The sequence below is a fragment of the Pseudonaja textilis genome, chromosome 1 (assembly GCF_049901715.1).
Source record: "Pseudonaja textilis isolate UNSWEBS1 chromosome 1, rPseTex1.2, whole genome shotgun sequence".
NCBI lineage: Eukaryota > Metazoa > Chordata > Lepidosauria > Squamata > Elapidae > Pseudonaja > Pseudonaja textilis.
Genome location: NC_141990.1, coordinates 243,208,510 through 243,230,805, shown reverse-complemented (window position 1 = coordinate 243,230,805; position 22,296 = coordinate 243,208,510). Strand labels below are relative to the sequence as shown.

General features: G+C 37.6%; 2 protein-coding genes across 12 annotated transcripts in view; both read right to left on the bottom strand.

Moving 5' to 3' along the window:
* PARVA (parvin alpha) overlaps positions 1 to 15,148 on the bottom strand; it is a 73,388-nt gene extending 58,240 nt beyond the window's left edge. Inside the window, exons 1-2 of one of the 5 annotated variants that reach the window (XM_026705671.2) lie at positions 15,041 to 15,148; positions 14,205 to 14,431 (exon numbers count right to left, since the gene is read on the bottom strand). In XM_026705671.2, coding sequence (XP_026561456.1) covers positions 14,205 to 14,340 — 136 coding nt within the window. In that variant the 5' untranslated portion in view covers positions 14,341 to 14,431; positions 15,041 to 15,148. Of the gene's footprint in view, positions 1 to 14,204; positions 14,478 to 14,978 lie in introns of those variants that run through there. The other 4 variants (XM_087921111.1, XM_026705679.2, XM_087921112.1 and 1 more) reach the window with 4 other exon arrangements.
* A 1,921-nt stretch (positions 15,149 to 17,069) lies between these two features.
* MICAL2 (microtubule associated monooxygenase, calponin and LIM domain containing 2) overlaps positions 17,070 to 22,296 on the bottom strand; it is a 134,339-nt gene continuing 129,112 nt past the window's right edge. For 6 of the 7 annotated variants that reach the window (XM_087921139.1, XM_026705658.2, XM_087921136.1 and 3 more), the window contains one exon: positions 17,070 to 18,190. The gene's annotated coding sequence lies outside the window, so the exon portion shown is untranslated. The remainder of the gene's footprint in view (positions 18,191 to 22,296) is intronic. The other variant, XM_087921134.1, reaches the window with a different exon arrangement.

Below are 22,296 nucleotides of genomic sequence, written 5' to 3'. Positions count from 1 at the left end.
TCCTAACCAACCTAGCTGACAACTTTGTTGTCCAAAAGGTAGAGGGTGAAACTACCGGGACAGCCATACTGGACTTAATTCTTACAAACAGAGAAGAAGTGATAGAGGGAGTTGAAACTGTAGGAACCTTGGGTGAGAGTGACCATATCATACTAGAATTCAACATAACACAAACACAAGCAACAGAACATAATGTCACCAGAGTCTTGGATTTTAAAAGAGCTGATTTCAATAAACTCAGAGAGAACTTGGGAAAGATTCCATGGATGAAACTCCTAAATGGGAAAACAACTCAAGAATCTTGGGAAACTCTAAAAAGTATGATCATAGAAGCCCAGAACAGCACAATACCTCTGAGAAAGAAAAACAAGAAATCCAAGAAGAAACCAGCATGGCTACACAAAGATCTCTCTGGCAAATTGAAAGAAAAAAAGGACAAGGACAAAAAATGGAAAGAAGGACATACAACTAAGGCATACAACTACAGCAGATAGCCAGAATCTGCAAAGACGAAGTCAGGATAGCAAAGGCTCAGAATGAACAAAGACTTGCAACAAAAGTCAAAGATAATAAAAAAAAGTTTCTTCCAACATATAAATAACAAGAAAAAAAATCAAGGAAACAGTCGGTCCACTAAAGAGAGAAGATGGCAAGGAAGTAACAGGCAACATAGAGAAAGCAGAACTGCTTAACTCATTCTTTGCATCTGTCTTCACGCAAAAAGAAACTATAGTTGAACCCACCAAAACGTAACTGTAAAAGACAGACCAGAAACAAAAGTTAAAATAAGCAAAAAAAATAGTAAGAGAACACCTGTCTGATCTTGATGAAAACAAATCACTGGGGCCTGATAGATTACATCCCAGAGTTTGAAAGGAGCTGGCAGAGGTCATCTCAGAACCGCTGCACCATATCTTTCAAAAATCCTGGACCACTGGGGAACTACCAGAGGACTGGAAAAGAGCTGATGTGGTTCCCATCTTTAAAAAAGGGGAAAAAAACCAGACCCAGGAACTATAGACCAATCAGCCTAACATCAATACCTGGGAAGATACCGGAAAAGATAATAAAAAAACAGAACTGCCAACATCTAGAAACATTTAGGCCCAGTACTCTTCAATATCTTCATTAACGACTTAGATGAGGGAATAGAAGGGGAACTTACCAAATATGCAGATGATACTAAGCTGGCAGGAATAGCTAACACCTAAGAAGATAGGCTCAAGATCCAGATGGATCTTGACAGACTAGAACACTGGGCCATATCGAATAAAATGAAATTCAATATAGAGAAAAGTAAAGTCCTACACTTAGGCAAGAAAAACCAAAAGTACACATATAGACTGGATGAAACCAGGCTCAACAGCAGTAACTGTGAGAGGGATCTTGGAGTCTTAGTGGACAACCAGCTAAATGTGAGCCAGCAGTGTGCAACAGCAGCCAAAAAAGCTAATGCAATCCTAAATTGTATTAACAGAGGGATACAGTTAAGATCAAGGAAAGTACTAATACCACTCTATAAAGCCTTAGTAGGACCTCGCCTAGAGTACTGCATCCAGTTTTGGTCACCACATTTTAAAAAAAATGTTGAGACTCTAGAAAAAATACAGAGAAGAGCAACCAGGATGATTAGGGGACTGGAGACTAAACACATGAAGAACGGTTACAGGAACTGGGCATGGCTAGTCTAGTGAAGAGAAGGACAAGGGGAGACATGATAGTAGTCTTCCAATATTTGAGGGGCTGCCACAGGGAGGAAGGGGTCAAGCTATTTTCTAAAGTGCCTGTAAGCCAGACAAGGAATAATGGATGGAAACTGAACAAGGAATGATTTAACCTGCAAATAAGGAGAAACTTTCTGATAGTGACAACAATCAACCAATGGAACAGCTTGCCCTCGGAAGTTGTGGGAGCACCATCACTTGAGACTTTCAAGTAGAGATTGGACTTCCACTTGTCAGAAATGGTCTCCCACTTGGGTGGGGGTTGGACTAGATGACTTACAAGGTCCCTTCCAACTCTGATTATCTGTTATCTGTTATCCTATTCTGATTCCTGCCAGAAGCTCCAAACTGTGCTAACTTGATTCTTTTGCAGTGCAGCACAATGCAGGAGTGAATTAGAATTAGAAGAACTTTATTGTCATTGTACAAGTACAACGAAAATGTGGATGTACCCCAGCAACTGTTCGCAATACAATAAAACCAAAGCACTTAAAAATGAAGATAAGAAAAGTGGTCAGTACTTAAAAGAATTTAGCCACATCATGCAGAGCAAATGTTTTCAGGTGTAGTAGTGAGCACCACCATGTAATTTCATGTACAGGTTACCTGTTCTTTTCCCCCTTTGTAAGAAAAAATCAAAAGAAATGAATGAAATTTCAAAAATCTTGTGTGTTCTCTCTGGAAATCTTTGGAATTCTTCAGTGAGAATGTGAAGATTTTAGGAAACTTCAGTGTATGGCCATTTAAAGATTAATTTTAGAGATCTGATAGTGCCACTTCACGTTTATGTGCTTCTCATGGCATGTATAGGCCACACACTGACAATTTCTTTATATTAGAAATTAGGAAGAAAAGAAAGTTTTCAAACAATGGTCATTTCCTTCTTTCTAGGCCTTGGACACTTGAAAATCTCAAGATTACAGCAAAATGATAATAGTAATTCGGAATTCATACAACTTTGCTGGATTTACCCACTAAACTCATGTATGGGCATGAGATGATGGTACACTCAACAACTACTTCTGAAAAATATGGAAGAAAAGAATAGGAAAGGAATGGGTGTTGCTTTCCTGGAAGTTCTTCTTTTCACTACATTTCTCTTTAAAATTATAAGCACCCATAATTCTCTCTTAAAGTATCAAAAGTATGATGTTAAATAGAAGCAAAGTCATTCATTTTAGAAAGATGTCTAATCTTATGAAAGACTTCTGCATCTTTTTTAGATTAGAGAAAGAACAAGGAAGGCTTTTGAAAAGCATTATATGATTCAAGAGAAAGAAAGAAATTGACAACAGAGAGCTAAGCAGAAATAAAGCAATTGATAAAACCAATGGAAAACCAAAGTGAGAGAACTGAGGTAGTTAGGTGAGAGATGATCAATTATTTCTATGGAATCAGAGAAGAAAAAAGCATACTTCTCAAATTTTATGAAAGAAAAGAAGCAACTTTATTTGGGCAGAAGAGGTAAGAATTAAAACCCAAAGCAAAATTGTTGAGTTTGATCAACAGAATGGATTTGATGTCAAGGGATAAGACAAATAAATGAGGAGAGAAAGAAAGTGAACATTGGTAAGTGAACATTGATATTGACAGCTGTCATCTAACAGAAATATTTGACACCTGAACAGGTAATTAAAAGGTAACATATATTGGGGGGAGGCATCTGTGTGACATAAAATATGATACAGGAGAATGAATAGATCATAAAATGTAGCTTTATCAATTGTGTGTTATTAAAGTTCTAGGGTTTTGACTCTTCAGTATTCCAGGAACAAAAACATGATGTAAGGGGTGGAAGAAGGTTAAGGGGGGAGGGTTTTGGAATTGCAGAGCTGTGAGCTGGTGCTATGGGAGCTTGCAGTAGTGTGATGGGCAATCTCCAGGATGATGTATTGTGGTCTGCAGTAAATGAAGAGCTGGACAAGATTGTGCAACCAAACAGCTCCTTTTGGTAGCCAAATGTAACAGAAGCAATGCTCCTGATCACCTGTTTGGTGATGCTTGGCATTGGGCTAGAGATACCCACTGTTAAATATCTAAAGGTGCAGCTACAGAGCTGTGGTGATTCCCAACAACATAACAACAGAGGCAGTGTGTTTACTAGAGGTTGACTTCTCTCCTGAGAGACAATGGCCATGCAATCCAAAGATGGTCTGACCTTGGCATTCCAAAGGATGCAGGCATCTCAGTGATGGCACTCAGGGACAATAAGACTGAGGTTGGGATAATGGATGTACTGGAGAGCTGCTACTAGGTTTGTCACACTGGGCACTATCTACAAGTGGTGATTGGGCTTAGACAGACAGACAAAAATACTGTGTGTTCCATCTTTCAGCAGCACGTCTTAGGAGTTTGGTCACCTATGATATTCAAAAATCTGGATTGTGAATAGGAACAATTTTTTAGGCAGAAGATTTTAGAGAACAGTGTTGAGGTATAATGACTGTTCTCCCTCCTGAGGTACAGGGCAGCATTGGTCATCCTTACTTGCTGTGGTTTTGGAGTAGGTATCATTAAACAAAATGGAGCTTTTGAAAAAAAAAAACAGACACTACTTAAGAAGGAGTTTGTACAGGTAATACAATTTAGTTACTATATGTACGTGCTTTAGCAATTTCATCTTAATTTTGTTAGAAAATTGGAATTTGAATGCAACATACAATGGAACAAAATATTAAATAACTCAAACGAAAACAAGCTCATAAAACAACAATGCAATTTACACTGTGAATTGCCAAATCAAGCAATTATCAAGAACTTTCACTCATATCACAATCAAACATACTATTTTTCCAAAAGACCCTCAATAATTATTAAAAAGTATACCTCTCCATGACTATACATATTTAATCATTTCTTAAAGAATCTGTTGATCCATTATTCTCACCAAAACTTACCTTGTGTGCTGGTTACTGGAGCCACCTGGTGCCTTAAGGAGCACCTGCAGCTTACAAAACTTGAAATTGGAAAATTTACTGCAGGAGAAGCTAATGGGCAGCAAAAGTGAAACAAATTTCTACATTTGACAGACTCCATACCCATAGTTTTATGAATAAGGTTTCGGAGGGCAATTTACTGATGTTGAAAGATTTTGTTAAATCTTTAGAAAAATCTTATTACGAAGGTTTATTATTACTATTGGAGTATACTTGCTGGTTTTAGAATTGCATATTTCTTTATAGAATACTAAACAATAAAATTGTATTATTAAAAAGAGCCATCAAATTAATTAAAGGTTGTGTTTTTTTTAAAAAAATGAAGATGCACTGAAATTTGGTATGGGAGAAAGTCCCTGTGAGCAGACATTTAACAATTTATTTACCATTGATTTGGCACTGTACTACCAAAATCTCCACCTCCTAGAAACTTGGAGGAAATTGTAACTAGGAGTTGTTTTAAATATACTATGATGAATAAGTTCTGACAATAAATTATAAGAACAAAACAATCCAAACACAACTACTCTATTGGAGTCCATTTGATAACTGAGAAATGTATATTAAGCCCATTCAGTAAATGCCTAATTCACTTATCATATGATATGAATATCTAATGCTACAAATGAGCATTTTTGATCCTATATTCTGCAAATTCACTCTTCAGATCTCAGTCTTGCAAGATAATATATGCTGAGGATGTAGTGATTCAACAGAAATACATAGTAAGCAGCCGCAAAACAACCAAGATCACTTTAAAGAGTAACACTGTTGAATAGATTCAGAATTTTTATGGATTACAGTCTATTTTGTCTAATGAATGTAGCATAAACAAGATAATACAGCCATATGAATGGACTAATTCAAGGGAGAGGGTGTCTGCTATTCATAAACGTCCATTAAATGCTACAGCATGTTATTGCAGCAACTTACATCATTTCCATGACATCATTACACTAATAATGCCAATTATATAATTTGCATCAATTTGTATAATGATGTCTTTACCAAAAGATGCAAATCACTGAGGAAATTATTCCATTGCATGAATGAATAATAATATGCTGCATTAAAGTTTCATTATATGATACATTAGGACTATGCAAATTCTTTTAAAGAACTGCTTCAGAATATGCAAAAAATATATACAAAATAACTCTTTTTCCATTGTTAAAACAGCCACATCTTAAGTTCACACAGCATCTGCTGGCTGAGAAATAGAATATTCAGAAAGCAACAGTTACTTTTCATTATAAATGTAAACTGTACACATGTCTTGTTTGATTCACACAAGATAATCAAGCTAAACAAAGGCTATCAAACTTTCAGTTCACTTTCATATGTATAAAAAAGCTTGGGACACGCAGTGAAGCTGCAGAGATTGAATTAAGCTTTGAACACATAAAGAAATAAAAGAGACCCCCACAACAAGCCTCCCCCCCAAAAAAGAAGAAAGCATTTTTTATCCAGTTAGTGCAATGGTTTGCCTGTGTTTTGCTTAGCTGTACACAATAATTTCCATTAATATACCATATATTTCTTCTATATAAAAAGTAATAAAGATACAGTATTAGTGCAAAACCTATTATTGTATGCTTAAAGTTTACAAAACTGAAAATTAGAATAAGATCATTCTTAGTTATTTATTACAGCAATATGTTTAAAAGTTTTTTTATTTTTTAGAGACATAAACAAAACATAAATATAAAACCATATTTTCAATTACATACAGTGTGTTGTGCCCAATCTCTGCAGTCATTCCCTTCCAATTTAAATTAATCCTCATATTACAAATCAGCTATATATATTTATATTATTATCATTATATTAAAATATTAAGACTCATCTTGATTCAAAAAGATATTCAGGAATCAGGTACATAAATCAATCACTTCTAGTTGGTATCTATCTATATAAAAGTGAAATACCACTCATGCATCATCACAAAATCTCCAGAACCATAAAGCCTAAAAACTTGAAATTTGGCCCGTATGTTCCTCTTGGCTTCTAGGTGCTCACTAAGAAAAGATTTTTCAAAATGACCATCAGAGCATTAGTATTTCGTAAACACGCTCTGATGCTAAGGAGTTCTACTCCTCCTCTCCACCTGAAAAGAAATCTGTTCCAAATGCAAAGCACAAGCAGAGGAGTTTCAGTTTCACAGCACCAAGCAGCTTTAGTATAGAATAGTTGAGCTAAGCCACATCCAGACTCCTTGTTGTCTCCTTGCTCACACAGCAAATACTGCTTCAGTTTCCAAACAGCACTCAACTCTCTCACACACGGACAGGACACTAGCCAGATGAATACCGATGGATGCTGATAGGCAGAGGCACATTTCCCCCCTTTATTTTCCTCCCCCTAAATCAAGCCCAATCACATAGTTTTGTAGCAAAACTCTGGTATAGAGCTAGTTGGTCATATCGCCAGTTTAATGGGCTAGTTTATGTTTAACTGCTTTGTCTTTTCAATATGTTTCTACTAGAAGTCCCTATAAAATTTGTCTGATTAAGTTTTAAGTCTCATTGTTAATTGCTGCAAACTTGTATGGTGGATTTCAGTTTAGTTGCTATATGGTGACTTTTATATTTTTGACACCAATAATTATTTTTTTTAATCTTACATCAAACTTGTTCTTGACTTGATTATTTTTTCCTAGATAATCAGGCAGAAAAATACTGGGTCTACTGCAATATCCAATCACACCCCCAAATACTATCAATTCAGTAAAAGTCATTCTCCTTTTTGATGTATTTAAATTATGTATCATTATTTAAAAAAGAAATAGGTCAGACATTATTTAGCAGAGTTGTTTTATATATAGGAACAGAAACATCTAATTTAATTGTTTGGGTTAATTTTGAAGCAAATACTTGTGGTTGTATTATTGCATGCTTAATGGAAAAATACATTTAAAAAATAAACAATAAAACATGGAGACTGAAATCCAAAATAGTGTAACATGACCTTTTGTGGGGGCTTTGAGTGTTGTGGGGGCTTTAAGTGTTGAATCCTAGCAATTGCCTGGACAAATCCCTGCAGTTTTGTTGGCAAGATTTTTTGTAAACTTTGCCATTGCTTTCTTCTTAGGTCCAGGAAAGAGTGACTGGCCCATAGTCAGTCATTAAGTTGGCTTTGCACCTAAAGTGGGATTAGGACTCCTAGTCTACCAGTCTCTAGTCTGATGCCTTAACTAGTATACATAATCCTAGACTTAAAATCATCCATTCGATGACTATTCAAAATTACAACTGCATTGAAGAATGTTATTTATGATTAGTTCTCACACTTATATGACCACTGAAGCATCCTTAGTCACGTGATCAAAATCTGAGTAGTTGGCAAACGGCATGTATTTATGAGCGTTGCAGCACCTCAGGGTCCTGGGGTTGTCATTTCCAATCTTACTAGGGAGCTTCTGACAAGCAAAGTCAATGGGGGAAGCCATATTTGCCTAACAACTGCATGATTCATTTTAACTGCAGTGATTCACTTAACAACTATTGCAAAAGGGTCATAAAATGGGGTGTGATTCACTTAACAATTGCCTTGTTTAGTAATGAAAAATTTGAGCTATTGTAGTGCAATGGTTAGAATGCGGTATTGCAGGCTAATTCTGCTGACTGCTGGCTGCCAGCAATTCAGCAGTTTGATTCTCACTGGCTCAAGGTTGACTCAACCTTCCATCAGTAGTAAATAAAACTTCCGTCAGTAAAATGAGGACCCCAATTGTTGGGGCAATATGCTGACTCCGTAAACTGCTTAGAGAGGGCTGTGAAGCACTGTGAAGTGGTATATAAGTCTACATGCTATTACTATTGCTAAATTGAAACTTAATATCCTTTATACACTTAATACATATTATTTATTGAAATACAGAAAGTAAAAAATACTAAGCAAGTGATATACTTTTGAATTTATTTTCCAACAATTTCAATCTAACATTCTCTTCTCTACTGAAATAGAAGCACATTACATAAATCCAAATATTTATATTATTTGCCCAAGCTATCTACTATTAAAAATATTCAGGGCAAATTTTATTAAAGACTTGGATTTAATAAAGAAGATGCTTGCATTCGGACTTGGTATTTATGACAGTGAACCAAAGGTTACTGGGAAACATAATTATATTTAAATAAGTTATTTCAAAAACACACATGGCCAGGCTATTTATCAATCTGCACTCTTCTATCTTCAGGAAATAATAGATACCACTTAATCTATAAAAGCTGGAAACTTTCCCAGGCTTGATGACTATCCTGTGAAGCAATATAGGACGTACATTTTTTTCTCTGCATACACTGAGGGCTTATAATGTTGCTTTCCAACATGAGATTGTTTTCAGTTTCTACCAATTGTGCAAGCCATTATCCAATTTTCTTGACATACACTGATGCCAATATTTTGATAGCAACCCTGGCATGTAAACTATAGCTAGTATTGCCCTAGATTATCCATCCTGGGTGTTTTGGTTGCATTTGGTTTCATTGGATGCAGAAATTTGGTTCTGCCAAATATAAATTTCCTTTTTTGTTTTTAAGAAAGTGGTATTCTAATTCCTTAGTGGGGAACAAATTGTTTTGCTATCAAAATTCTCATGAAAGCTTGCCTCCCAGAGTTGTGGGTGCATGAGAATCCTGATAGGAAAATAATTTGTTCCCTGCTAAGGAATTAGAATGACACTGATTTGCAGAGGCTTTTCTTCTTATATTTAATTTCACAGACACTGACCTGTGTAACCAGGCAGTCAAAGGACATTTTGGGCATAATGGAAGCAATTGAACACATTGTTATTATTACACATTTGGAACAGAAGTAAAATTTTGATCCTTATTCACATCATAACTTTAAATTTTGGGTGAATTCAGGTTTGAAAATAGGTGTATTTTAAAGTCAAGAGGTAAAAGGATTATTAACATTTTAATAGCAATAGCACTTAGACTTATATACTGCTTCATAGTGCTTTACAGCCCTGTCTAAGCAGTTTACAGGGTCACCATAAGGCCCCCAATAATCTGGGTCATCATCTTGGAAGGCTGAGTCAACCCTGAGCCTGATGAAATTCAAACTGCCAAATTATTGGCAGCCGATAGTCAGAAGTAGCCTGCAGTACTGCTTTCTAACCACTGTGCCACCGAGGCTCTTTACATTACCTTATAATCAATTATATGATTTTAAACTACTTGAGCTATGGCAAGAGGAAATTAAAGGTAAAATTTCCCCTCTCCAGTCATGAGGCAGTGCTCATCTCCATTTCTTAGCCGAGGGATCAGTGTTGTCCAAAGACGCTTCCATGGTCATGTGGCCAGAATGACTATACATTTGAGGCATGGACTGCTTTACATTCCCACCAAAGTGGTACCTATTTATTGAGTTGCATTTGCATGTTTTGGCAGATTGGCAGGAGCTGGGGCAGGAAGAGGAGCTTACCCTGTTACACAACAGTTGGATCTCAAACCCAGGATGTCAGCTTTCCAGCTGACAAGTTCAGGGTCTTTAAACCCTGAGCCATCGGTCCCCTCAAGAGGAAATTACATGGCCTAAAACTATGGAATGGTAAAATGTTCAATGAAAGCAACCTTTGATTTCATAATTTGGTCCAGATCTTGGGATGCATCCAAATCTTGGGATGACAATCATTGTTTGAAATGTAATAATGGGACGATGAGGGAATGAGGCTCAAAGCACCCTTGGCCAATCCACAGTGTAAGTGGGGAAGCAGAAGTGGAAAGGAAGAGACAACAAGCAGACATGGAACAAAAAACTGGAAGGCACATCAGAGATCTGCTAGTGCAAGGGTCCCCAAACTTGTCAACTTTAAGACTTGTTGACTTCAACTCCCAGAATTCCGGGAGTTGAAATCCACAAGTCTTAAAATTTCCGAGTTTGGAGACTCTGTTCTAGTGACTAGTCCAAACCCCTGCTCAATCCAGGAGCCTTACATCATTGCAGTCAAATGATTAGCCAGTTTTTTGAAAACCTCAGTGATGGAGTACTCACAACTCTGGGAGGCAAGCTATTTTATTGAGTAAGTGTTCTCACGGTCAGAAAATTTTCTCCTTACTTCTAGATTGGATATCTTTAACAAGCTTGTCCTTGTACTTCTTGTCCTGCCCTCAGGTGCTTTTGAGTTTTGAATTCTAGTAATCCTTATCAATAGTGCTGCTACTTGACTAAGTTCCCGTGCATAGGCATGAATAATAAATCAATATAATTGGAACTTTACATGTGGCCCTGGTCTTTTATGGCTGACAACAGCCAGTTTATTCGGCCTTCTGATTATCTGATATTATTTACAGATCAATTCTTTTGCAGATTACACCAGCAGATTTGCCTGCTGGATAGGGCAAAATGCAGTATTTTTCAACTGCAGCAGCAAAATAAGCAGCCAGGCCAAAAAAGCACAGGAAATATTACAAAAGTTAGAGCCAGAATAATTTTTCTTCTACTATCAGAACCAAATAAGCCTATGATAAGAGTGGGCAAATTATTTCAATTGAAGTCGTATCAATTGGGGATAGTCTGAGGCCATACACTGCATCATAATTGTCCTCCATATAATTTACAGGGCCAAAGTGTCTGTTTTTTCATCTGTTCCTACATCAATTTAAGCAATTTTGATCTTTGCTCTCCCTTGGTAAATGTATCACAGCTTTCTAAGACTGTCAGGCTCCAATTGTTAAGATCCTCTAAAGCAGGTTATTACAAGATGTGATTTTTTTTGATGTCTGCCTGTTAAATCCAGAAATGCTGAAGGAGAACAATGAATTATGGCTTTACTTACCCCGGCAAACCATAATATAACATAATGAAATACTAAAAGGGGAAATGGATAGAGGAAAATTATTTTCTTCTACCATTATCTCAAAGACTTCCTTGCTAATGATTCTAATATCATAAAGAGATTTAAAGTAAACTGTACTTCTAAGTATCCCAAATGGTATCTGCAAATATCATGGTTTCATTTATTTATACCCTCTTCATAAGAGAATTGAGAATGTGCTGATCAATGAATGCATTAATAACTCTTCCTATCATCATTCTACTTACATAGGAACTCCATTAACGAATACCAGTATTTGCAGTTGTATTCCACCCAATGTCTGCTCGCTATATTTATTTGTAAATGAGCTGAATACTTCATGAAACTACTATACCAAGGTGACTTCAGGTCACAAATGGTTGTATGGTAATTAACATTAGTAAGGTATTTATGTTGCCATGTTCTTTAAGGCATTTTATAATATAGTGGAAGTGACCAATTAGCTTGAGTAATGAAAACATGGACTCTTCATTTATTATGACCAAAACTGGGACCAGAATTTCCGTTCCTAAGCAAAGTAAGTATTGAGTTTCACCCAATTTTACAACATTTTTGCCATGACGATTAAGTGAATCTCTGCAGTTGTTAAGCGAATGTTGTGGGCCTTAAACGAATCCAGTTTCCCCCCATTGAATTTGCTTGTCAGAAACTGCAACCACTGTAAACATGTGCCGATTGCCAAATGCCTGAATTTGGATCATGTGACTGTGAAGATGCTGCAATCAAGGTTGTGAGTGTGAACTTAGATTTTAAATGACAAGCTCCAAAAATATGGAAAATATACTAGATATACATTTGTACACTAGATATACAAATGAAACCAGCTGATGTTTTAATAATTAAGAGACATTCAAATGTGATAATAGATAAGTAATAAGTGATTATTAAGCAATAATAAGAGTAACTCAAATAATTTTCCTCTATTGTACTTACAAAGGAGACGTGTTAAATTTTGAAAGACTTGGTGAGGAAAAAAAAAGTACCATGTTCTAGGACATTATTTGAAGAAAATAAAGATCAAGATACTTTACAAGGGAAGGAATGTAAAGTTGTTTTATTTGATCAAGATTAAAAGGTGTTAATTCTGGCAATCCTTAATGGACTTTTGCTGACCAATATTGAACAATGAGGATTTAAGGATCTGTCTTTAGATAAGAGATGTGACATGGGTTGAAGAGATTGTTTGTCTTATTTTAAAAGAATGGTAAGTTGTTAAAGTTGTTTAGATTTATCGTGACTTATTGTGACACAGGGGAAAGTAATTTTATACTTTCTTTTCTTTCCTGTGTTTTTTCTTTTTTATTCTTCTATGTGCGTGTGTATTCTTTTCTACACTTTTTATTATTTGTAGCTTGTAGTAGTTTTGATTTGCATAAAATTATTTAGAAAAAGTAACCAAAGATGACATAACTGAAACAGCTTTACTTGGCAATTTCTATAGACTTTCATTGCTATCTCTGTGTTCTGGAAGACAGAGTAACTGTGAAATTAACCTTTCTTCAAGATCCACAGTGGGTTATGGGTGATACTGCATACTTACATCAGAATTACCAAAATTTTGCATTCAGAGAACATACTGGGCCCACCATTGACCTGGTTTACTGTATCTTATGAATATAACTGAAAGAGCCAGGAAGACAAAAAACAAGTTTGATTTTAATAGTTAATAAATGTTGATACAGTACAAATTTTGAGGAGGAATGCTACAATACTATGGACTGATCTGAAGATGCAGATCATAGAAGCAATTCACTAAGATAACTTTGAACATACAAGGCCCAACAAGCCAGTGCATGCTCTACCAATCCAGACATTGGGTCTTGTACATCATGGTTTATTTCTTCATAATGCGAACTCTTAACTGTGGTTTGTTAACAAACCATTCAAAATCCACATAGTTTGCTAAGGGGACTATGTATCTTGCAAAACCTAGAAACCTGGGTTGAGCGTTTCAATTTTAAACACAGATCTTCATGCAATATCCCTTCCCTCCCCCCCACTTCTCAAATTATGGGGTGCTCTCAATAAAGGTCCTTTTTCCTCCATAACAATTTTGACCCTTCTCATCAGCTTCTTCTGACAGGAGTTTTGCTAACCCAAAGGAATAAGAAACCACGAGCAGAAAAGACACAAAGCCTTTTTTTTTTTTTTTGGCAGAGCCCAGCTGGCGGCAGGGCGGCGGAGAGGCGCGCTGCTGCCAACCTCCCCCACCCACCCACGCACCCACCCCTGCCACCGGGCACACGCTTTCGAGCCCCGCAGTCCCACTGCGAGCAGTAAGCCCTTTCCGGTAGGCAGCGGGCGGCGACGTCTCTCTCAGGCCCTTTCCACTATAAGGCCCGCGAGTTCCCAAGCGGGCGAAAACAATGAACCAAGCGGTAACTGGCCGCCGTTCTCAGGGCTTTATGCCAGAGGAGAACTTTGCACGTTACGGACGGCCAACTTCTCGGTGCAAGAAAGCAAAAGGAGTTGCCGGAAGAGCCCGTCAACTCCCCAGCAGCGCTTCAGGGGACAACATTTTTTCAGCATGACGCGCCTCCCCCACGGCGGCGCACCCAGCCCGCCGGCCCCGCCAAGGCGCCTCTTTCCAAGCCCCGCGGGCCCCGGGTTGGGAGGGCAGTGCGGGCCACCTTTGCCTCTTCTCCCCCCCACTTCTCTCTCTCGCCCCTCCCCTCGCCTCATTAAAGGCACCGCGCGCGCTTGCGGAGCTTTGGTTACCTTCTTTAGCTTTTTTCCTCCTGGCTAAGGTGCCTCCGAGCTTTCCGAGGAAGGAGTCGTCTTTCTTCCGGGAAGGGGGCGACTTGGGGGTCGGAGACTTGGGGGAAGAAGGCGATTTCTGAGGAGAGGTTGCCATGGCGGTGGCTCCTACCAAACGGCGCCCGAGCCTGCTTGGGAAACGAAAGCGGAGAGGCTTCGGCTCGACTCAGTCACCAGCGGGCTCGTCCCTATTCCCAACGGAAGCGGAATTATTTCAAGCATCCAAGGCTGCTCTGGGTCTGCTCCTTCCCTCCCTCGGTCCTCCCTCCCTCCCTCCCGCGCACACCCAGAGAAGGAGGTTTCCCCCCCCCCACCTCTCACTCTGGCAAACTCGCGCAGAGCCCGATCGGCTCCGTTGGAGAGCTGCTGCTGCTCGTTCCCGCTCCCCTTCCTCAAAGCCCAGAGATTGTGAGAAACGTTTGCGGCTTTGACTCGCAAACTGCCCCTGCATCTTCGGCGGACCTGCAGGTAGACTTGAAAAGATGCTGCGGCCTGGACCCTAGGGCAAAATATACAGTGAAAAAGGTCCCGGCGTCCACCGCCTGCTTAGGCATAGGTCTGCAGCCCGATCCTGCTACCTACGGTTGCTTGACAGGAAAGTCGGTGGAGGTGAATCTACTTTTCACGACTCTTACGCCTAGCTATTCGTTTCACTTGCAAAGGGGGAGTTTGGGGGAAGATCCTGCGTGTCTCCATTCTGAATTAAAGTAAACTCGCGTCTTTCGTTGCACTTACAAAGGGGCGACCGCGCAACTTGGCAGCCCTTTCGCTCCCCTGGGCTGATTTATTCACCGTACCTGCATCATTGGCCGTGACAGTTTCAAAAAGTAGCGTAGTCTGTGCTCCCGGAAAACATTTCCCGCGACGTCATTTCCTAGCCCAGTTTCAGTTACACATAATGCGTCTGTACTCCTATCAATGTCAAAACTAAGTCTTTGTCCCACTCCGTAAATTGTATCGCCTCTTTTCCACTCCGCGTCCTCCTCGGCGGAGGTGGGGGGTGGGGGAGGAGGAGGAATCGTCCGAGGATACCGATGTGCCGCCGTGGGATCTTGAGGATTGCCGAACTAAGAATTCAAATGTAATGTTAGAGGAGGTGTTGAAAGGGGGTTGGGAAAAAATAACGTTTAATGCAGTTTCTTTGATTTTGGAGGCTAAGCAAGCTAGCCAGGAAGTAACTTAACAGCAAAGTTGAATAAAAGTGGGAGTTACTCTTTCTGCTTGGTCGAGGATGTGCTTCACGGGGCATAAGTCTCTATTTCTGTGCTGCCAGCCGGTATTAAGCAACTGAGCCATTTCCCAAGATGTTGGTAGGTGGGAGAAATCAGCCCCATAAAAAGTTGACTTTTATTCAACATTTACATGAGACTACTGGAAAAGATCAAAAATGTGGTCAGATAAATCAAGGCTATGGTTTTCCCCGTTGCAATGTATGGCTGTGAAATTGAGGCCTTTGAACTATGCTGCTGGAGAGGATTCCTGGTTCCTTGGACTGGAAGGTGATCAAACCTTCAGTCAGTCCTGACTGTTCTTTAGAAGGCCAGATCCTGAAGATGAAACTCAACTACCTTGGCCACCTAATGAAAAGGAAGGACTCACTGGAGAAGAGCCTAATGTTGGGAAAGATTGAGGGCAATAGAAGAAGGGATGACAGAATGAGGTGGCCGGATGGAGTCACTGAAGCAGTAGGTGTGAGCATAAATTGACTCGGGGGAGAATGGTAGAGGACAGGAAGGCCTGGAGGAACACTATGGGTGGGACATGATTTTGCAACTAACAACAATCTTTGGTATGTTGATATTACAGTACCCAGCTTTAGATTTCAGCCTTGGCTGAGGAAGAAATACTGTGGAGGTCCTTTCCTGGTACCTGAAGGTGTGAATGAGGAGAATCAGAGTTTAGGCTTGAATCTAGCAAGATCAAATCACTTTGGTTTCAATAACATGCTGGTCATCATGAGTTACTTGAAGGAATGACACTTTCCCAGATGTATGTAACTTATGGTTCCTCCTGGACTGTTAGCTCCTGCTCAGTGAACAACTGTGGCCACAGGGCCTTTTATTTAGGGTTCATTTTAGATATCCAAAAGCAAATCTTTATAAAAGCAAACTCTCCCTTGCAGACCACGCAGTGAAAATTACAAAAATAACATTTAGAGTTGTGTCCAAAGTTACTGAAACTAAGTAACTAAGGATAAATATTATCAATTAATTATAACTAAAATCACCATTTTTAGACTTTACTTATTAAGAGTGGTGTGGTGTCCTAGTGGTGAAGACACCTGTCTCCCACTTGGAAGGTTGAGCGTTCAATTCTAGGTAGCAGCAGATGGTTTTCTCCTAAGGCCCAAAGAAAAAATATCTGCTGTGAACTCCATGTGACATCAGGAAGGACATCCGACCAGTAAACACTCAACTCCATCCAGTCGCCCCCAACTACACCGAGTTAAGGGATTACAGAGTCATAAAAAGGAATTATCGCCCTCAAAGGAAGATCATTGAGGCTAGGAACTTTGGCTTACTGTACATAGTCAACAAAACTCTAATCTGCTAAATTAGGGCTTAGTTGCATTTACATTGTGTAAGATCAAGTTATATGCTATTTGTATCAGAACTTTTCCATCAGTCAGGAATCACAGATTTTTGCACTTAAATGTTTTATACAATACTTGATATTCTTTAGAAGAAGAAGCAATGACTTTGATTCATATTTTACACACACTTTTTTAAAAAAATATTTCCATTTGGAATAGTAAACAAAAGATGTTCAGTGTTATCCTACACCTTTCATGCAAGTTTTAAAAAGCAAAATTACAAAAATAACATTTAGAGTAAACCAATATTTTTATTATTTGTTTCAATACAAATAGCCTACTTCAAATTGCTTTACATCTTGTTCAGAATAAATGCTTATATATTAAATTACAATGTACAAAGTACAAATATCTACCATAGTTTTAAAGTTTAACATGTATAGTGACTTTTAGTTTACAAACACATAAATTGCATTTTCTTAACAGCAACTGATTCCTTTTTGTTTTTTATTTACAACATACATATACAGTATAATTTCTAATCAACTGTTGTAACTGTTCATAATTACAATGGCATTCTAATCACAAGAATACCTTCCTCCACCTTAAGAATTAATGTAAAATGTTAAGTGGTATGTAGTAGTACATACTGTATGTCAATCACGGAAAGTCTTTTCATCATCCATCAACAAGATATGTTTACTTTTAAGGAAAACTAAAACAGTGTTGCAGTTTTGTAACTATCAAGTATTCTCAGAATTAAAAATCCAGGAAGTAGAACACAAAAACCATTCTAGTATTACTTCCTCAGTGGAACTTATCTAAGGCCCATTTATGATTCTGTCATTCTTTTCCCATAAAAGCCAATGCTATTTTTACATTATCAATTGGAGCATTATTCCTTTCCCCTACAGTTGTACTGTGCAATAAGATTTTGATCCTAATTTACTTGATTTATTTATTTGATTTCTATAAGCCCTGCCCCCTTTCCACAAGTGACTGGAGAGCATACATTAATGGTATTCACTATGCTGGAAGGACAATTGTTTTCTGAGAACTTTAAAACATAGAATAACAGAGTTGGAAGGAACCTTGGAGGTCATCTAGCCCAACCCCCTGCTCAAGCAAGAGAGTCTATAACATTTCAAACAAATGGATGTCCAATCTCTTCTTGAAAGTCTCCAGTGATGGGGCACCCACAACTTCTGAAGATAAGCTGTTCCAGTGATATATTGTTCTCACCGTTAGGAACTGTATACACCTTCCTGTGTTTATATTTGTCAAGCAGTATAAACTTACCAAAATAGTTCTTTGGTAAGTTCTACCAAGTTCTTTGGCTAATTGAAACTTTCTGTTCCTTCCAAGAAATACTATTCTTCTGTTTTTCTTATGTTTCTTATTCATCAATTAGGCCCTGTTTCAAATACAAAAGTTAAAAGTTAATAACCTTTTGCTATTGCATTAAATAGCATACTGGATATATTTAGGGTTAGTGTAACAAAAGTGGGGAAACCAGAATCAGGATCAGTTCTGTCTATTTATGCTGTGATGTCCATGAATATCATCAGACATGGAATACATAAAAAGCTCACCAGGCATTTGTGAACAGGTTGCCCACCTGTATTGCTGTGTATTGCTGTTACTTTTATACCCCATCAAGAATGCTGTTCAAGCAGGGATTTATAGACAAACTTGCTAAATGAACAATATACAAGAAGCTGCCATTCATACATTGCACAGACTTTCATTCAAGAGTCGGTTCATAGTTCCAACAGGAACATTTCTGAACCCATCCTTGGCCCATAATCCAGATATGAATGCTAAATAATAATTATTTGTATGTAAGAATTATTTCATGAGAGTCATTTTGAACATTCTTTCTCCTATTCTACCAAATACCTGAATTGCTTTTAAATTTTCTTTATAAGTGATGACTCAAATGTTGATTTAATTTTAGCACATATGTTCTAAAAACTTCCAACTCTGTTGTTTAAATATATGTTCAGTACCTCTCACACTGTTACCTCATTGGGTTAAGCAATGCTGTGCAAAGAGCAAGAAGTAGAGGGTGAAGCAAAGGAAAATCAGGAGGCAAAAGGAAAATTTACACAAACATTTCGCATACTTCCCCATACCTTCACACCCATGCTTTCACCAGATCATGCACTGCCTTTTGTATTTAAAACCTCTAATTTCTCTGTTTTTCATGATTGTCATCTGTTCCATTCAGATCTTTGTGAATATTGAGTTTCTTTATCTTCCCCTTGGTCTCAACCCATTTACTCTTTCTCCATATATTTCTTTCCTGATTTGATTCTTATTCACTTGATTTATTACAAAACATCTCAGCTTTGTTCATACTGATTTTTCACTTTCATATTACTACATTCATCCATCAGCCTTTTATTTGTCACCATATAAGAAAAAAAAATATTTTTGGGAGGGCGGAGCTGGCGTTGTGACGATACGACATGCAATCTTGGAGGTCTGAGATCGCTGCCGATATCTTTGCTCCTGGATGGTCCTATCGGATCTAAACCGTCCCGAAGAGATGATGAAAGTGAAGAGCGCATCCTGTTGATCCCAGGGATACCACAAAGTCCCTGGTAGATCCAGGAGAAGCTCTTCTTGCCAGCAGCAAAGAGACAGCCATTAAAGCTGCTGAAGTTGGGACAGCTCCGAAACGGAAGAGAACAGAAAGAGAGAGTGTGCCGGTTTGGTGAGAACTTTTTCTTTATTCTAAGATCTGAAAGGACACCCTAAGGAAAAGAAAGAATCTGTAAAAGTTTTGACAGAAGTGATTAAGCGGCGATTTTAAACAGGAATGTCAAAGTAATTTTTTTTTCTCATTGCTGGATTTTCTATACACGATCTTATATTTTGAAACTGGACTGGTTTTTTCTTTTACATCTATTTTTTTCTCCTTTTAGATTTTGTAATATTTTAGGCTAGAGGCTCCCTTTTAGTTATTTCTTTTTTAAAAAATATCTTTTTCTTTTTTTATTAATTCTTATTATATCTTCCTTGGAAAAGGAGGGGGAAAGTGAGAGCAAAGAAACTTTGTAACACTGCCAACTAGAGGCTTGAAAATATTCTATTTCCCTGTGACCAGACAAAGCTGAGAAAGAAAGAACTGAGACTCTTTTTCAAGGACCTTGCTATTTGATAAGATAGAGAGAAGAGCATGGGAGAGTATTATTGCAGGTGCTCTTCTGAGTTTCTATCAACAGCTGGAGTCTGGTGTTGAAACCTAGGGGGGAAAAAAGGAGATAGGTTTTTGGAGAAGAGAGCTATAATAAGAGCCTTGGATAATTAAACAAAGTGCAGTGTGCCCTTTTTACTTTTTATAAGTTGTGCTATCCCTCCTCACCAGCTTTATTGTATTTCATTTTTTCTTTTTTTTTTCTTGTAGTAACTATTTGGGTTTTTGGCTTTATTGGAGCTTGTCTTTGTTTTTCTTTTTTTCTTTGGAAGTGCAATCTCTATGTTTGCTTTTTATTTTAAAGGGAAAGCTTTAGTATTAATTTTTTTTAAGGGAATAGCCTTTTTTCCCCCTTTCCTGGTATTTTTGTTTTTTCATCTACCTTTCTGGTTTATTCTTATGCACTCTTTTCTATTTGAGACCTTTCGATTGGATTAAGGTGTTGAAGAACCTGAAGAATTTTTCCTTTTCCTTTTTTTCCCTTTTTTTCCCAAGCCTTTTTCTTCATCTAACTACTGATCAACAGAATTAATAACTAATATTCAAGAAATAAATATTGAAACAAGTACTTGGGCAGATCACAATCCAATGACAAATGGAAAGGACAAAAAAGAAGATCTAGATGGATGTTAAATAATACTATTTTAAAGGAAAAAGACTTCACACAGTGGATGGAGAAAGAATTGCCTTTTTTCTTTAGAGAAAACAAAAAAGAAGATACATCAATTCAGAATGTATGGGATACAATGAAGGCATATGTTAGAGGCTTGATAATAGACTATACAAGGAAAAGGAATACTATGAAAAGACTAGCCTCTAAGGCCTTAGAGGATGAGTATAAAAGACTTGAAAAAGAGCTACAGAAAATGCCACAGAAAAAGGACATCAAGCTAAAAATGGATATAATTAAACATAAAATGGGTCAAATAGAAAAAGAAGAATTAGCACAGAAAATTAGAGGTGCTGAACAGAACTACTTTGAAGACGCAAACAAACCAGGTAGATGGTTAGCATACAAACTGAGAAAGGAGAAAGAATCAAGGAAAATATTGCAATTAATAGATGACTAAGGCCAAGTTTGCTATGGTAGTAAAGAGAAGAAGGAAATCATTCGAGACTTCTATGGGAATTATATATGCAAGAGAATATTGATGAGGAAAGAGTTAAACAGTACTTACAGAATGCTAATTTACGTCAGATACCTAAAGAGACTGAAACAATGTTAGAAAGCAATATAACGATGATGGAGTTAACTGAAGCACTCAGAAGAAGCAAAATAATGGAAAGGCACCAGGCCCAGATGGACTTCCGGCAGAATTTTACAAAACATTACAAGAATAGTTGAATCTTCCATTGCTAGAAGTTATGAATGAAGTTATGTTAAAGAAGAAGATATCTAAATCATGGTCAGAAGCCTATATTACACTTATTCCAAAAGAGGAGGCCGATCCATTACAAATTAAGAACTATAGACCTATTTCTCTACTAAATGCAGATTATAAAATCTTTGCTTCAATATTGGCAGAAAGACTTAAAAAATATTTAAAAAATTTTATTCATCCTGATCAAAATGGATTTCTGCCAAAGAGACAAATTAAAGACAATATGAGAGTAATCTTGGACACCTTGGAATATTACGAGGCACATCCTGAAAAACAAATGGCTCTGATATTTCTAGATGCAAAGAAGGCATTTGATAATGTGAATTGGCGATTCATGTTATTACTGTTGGAACAGATGGGTTTTGCTAGAAAATTTATTCAAGCAATAGAAGCTATATACTATAAGCAAACGGCAAAGGTAATGATAGAGGGAGAACTGACAGACTCTATCAATATAAGAAAAGGAACAAGACAAGGGTGCCCACTATCACCTTTGTTGTTTGTGTTAACTTTGGAAGTGCTAAACAGAAATATTAGAGATGAAAAGAATATAAAAGGAATGAAAATCAAAAAGGAAGAATTTAAGCTGCAAGCATTTGCAGATGATCTGGTTTTCATCCTAAAAGACCCTTTAGAAACAGCATCAAAATTGATAGAAAAGATAGAGACATATGGAAAGGTGGCTGGTTTGAAAATAAATAAAGATAAGACAAAGATCTTGACAAAGAATATGCTATTAAGACAAAAGGAAGAACTGGCAGACCTATTGAAAATTCAGGTCACAAATAAGATCAAGTACTTGGGGATATATTTGACAGCAAATGTAGTACAATAAAAGAGAATAATTATATCAAACTTAAACAGCAGATAGTGCTAGATCTGATGAAATGGGAAAATTTACAACTGTCACTAATAGGGAAAATTTTAACAATCATG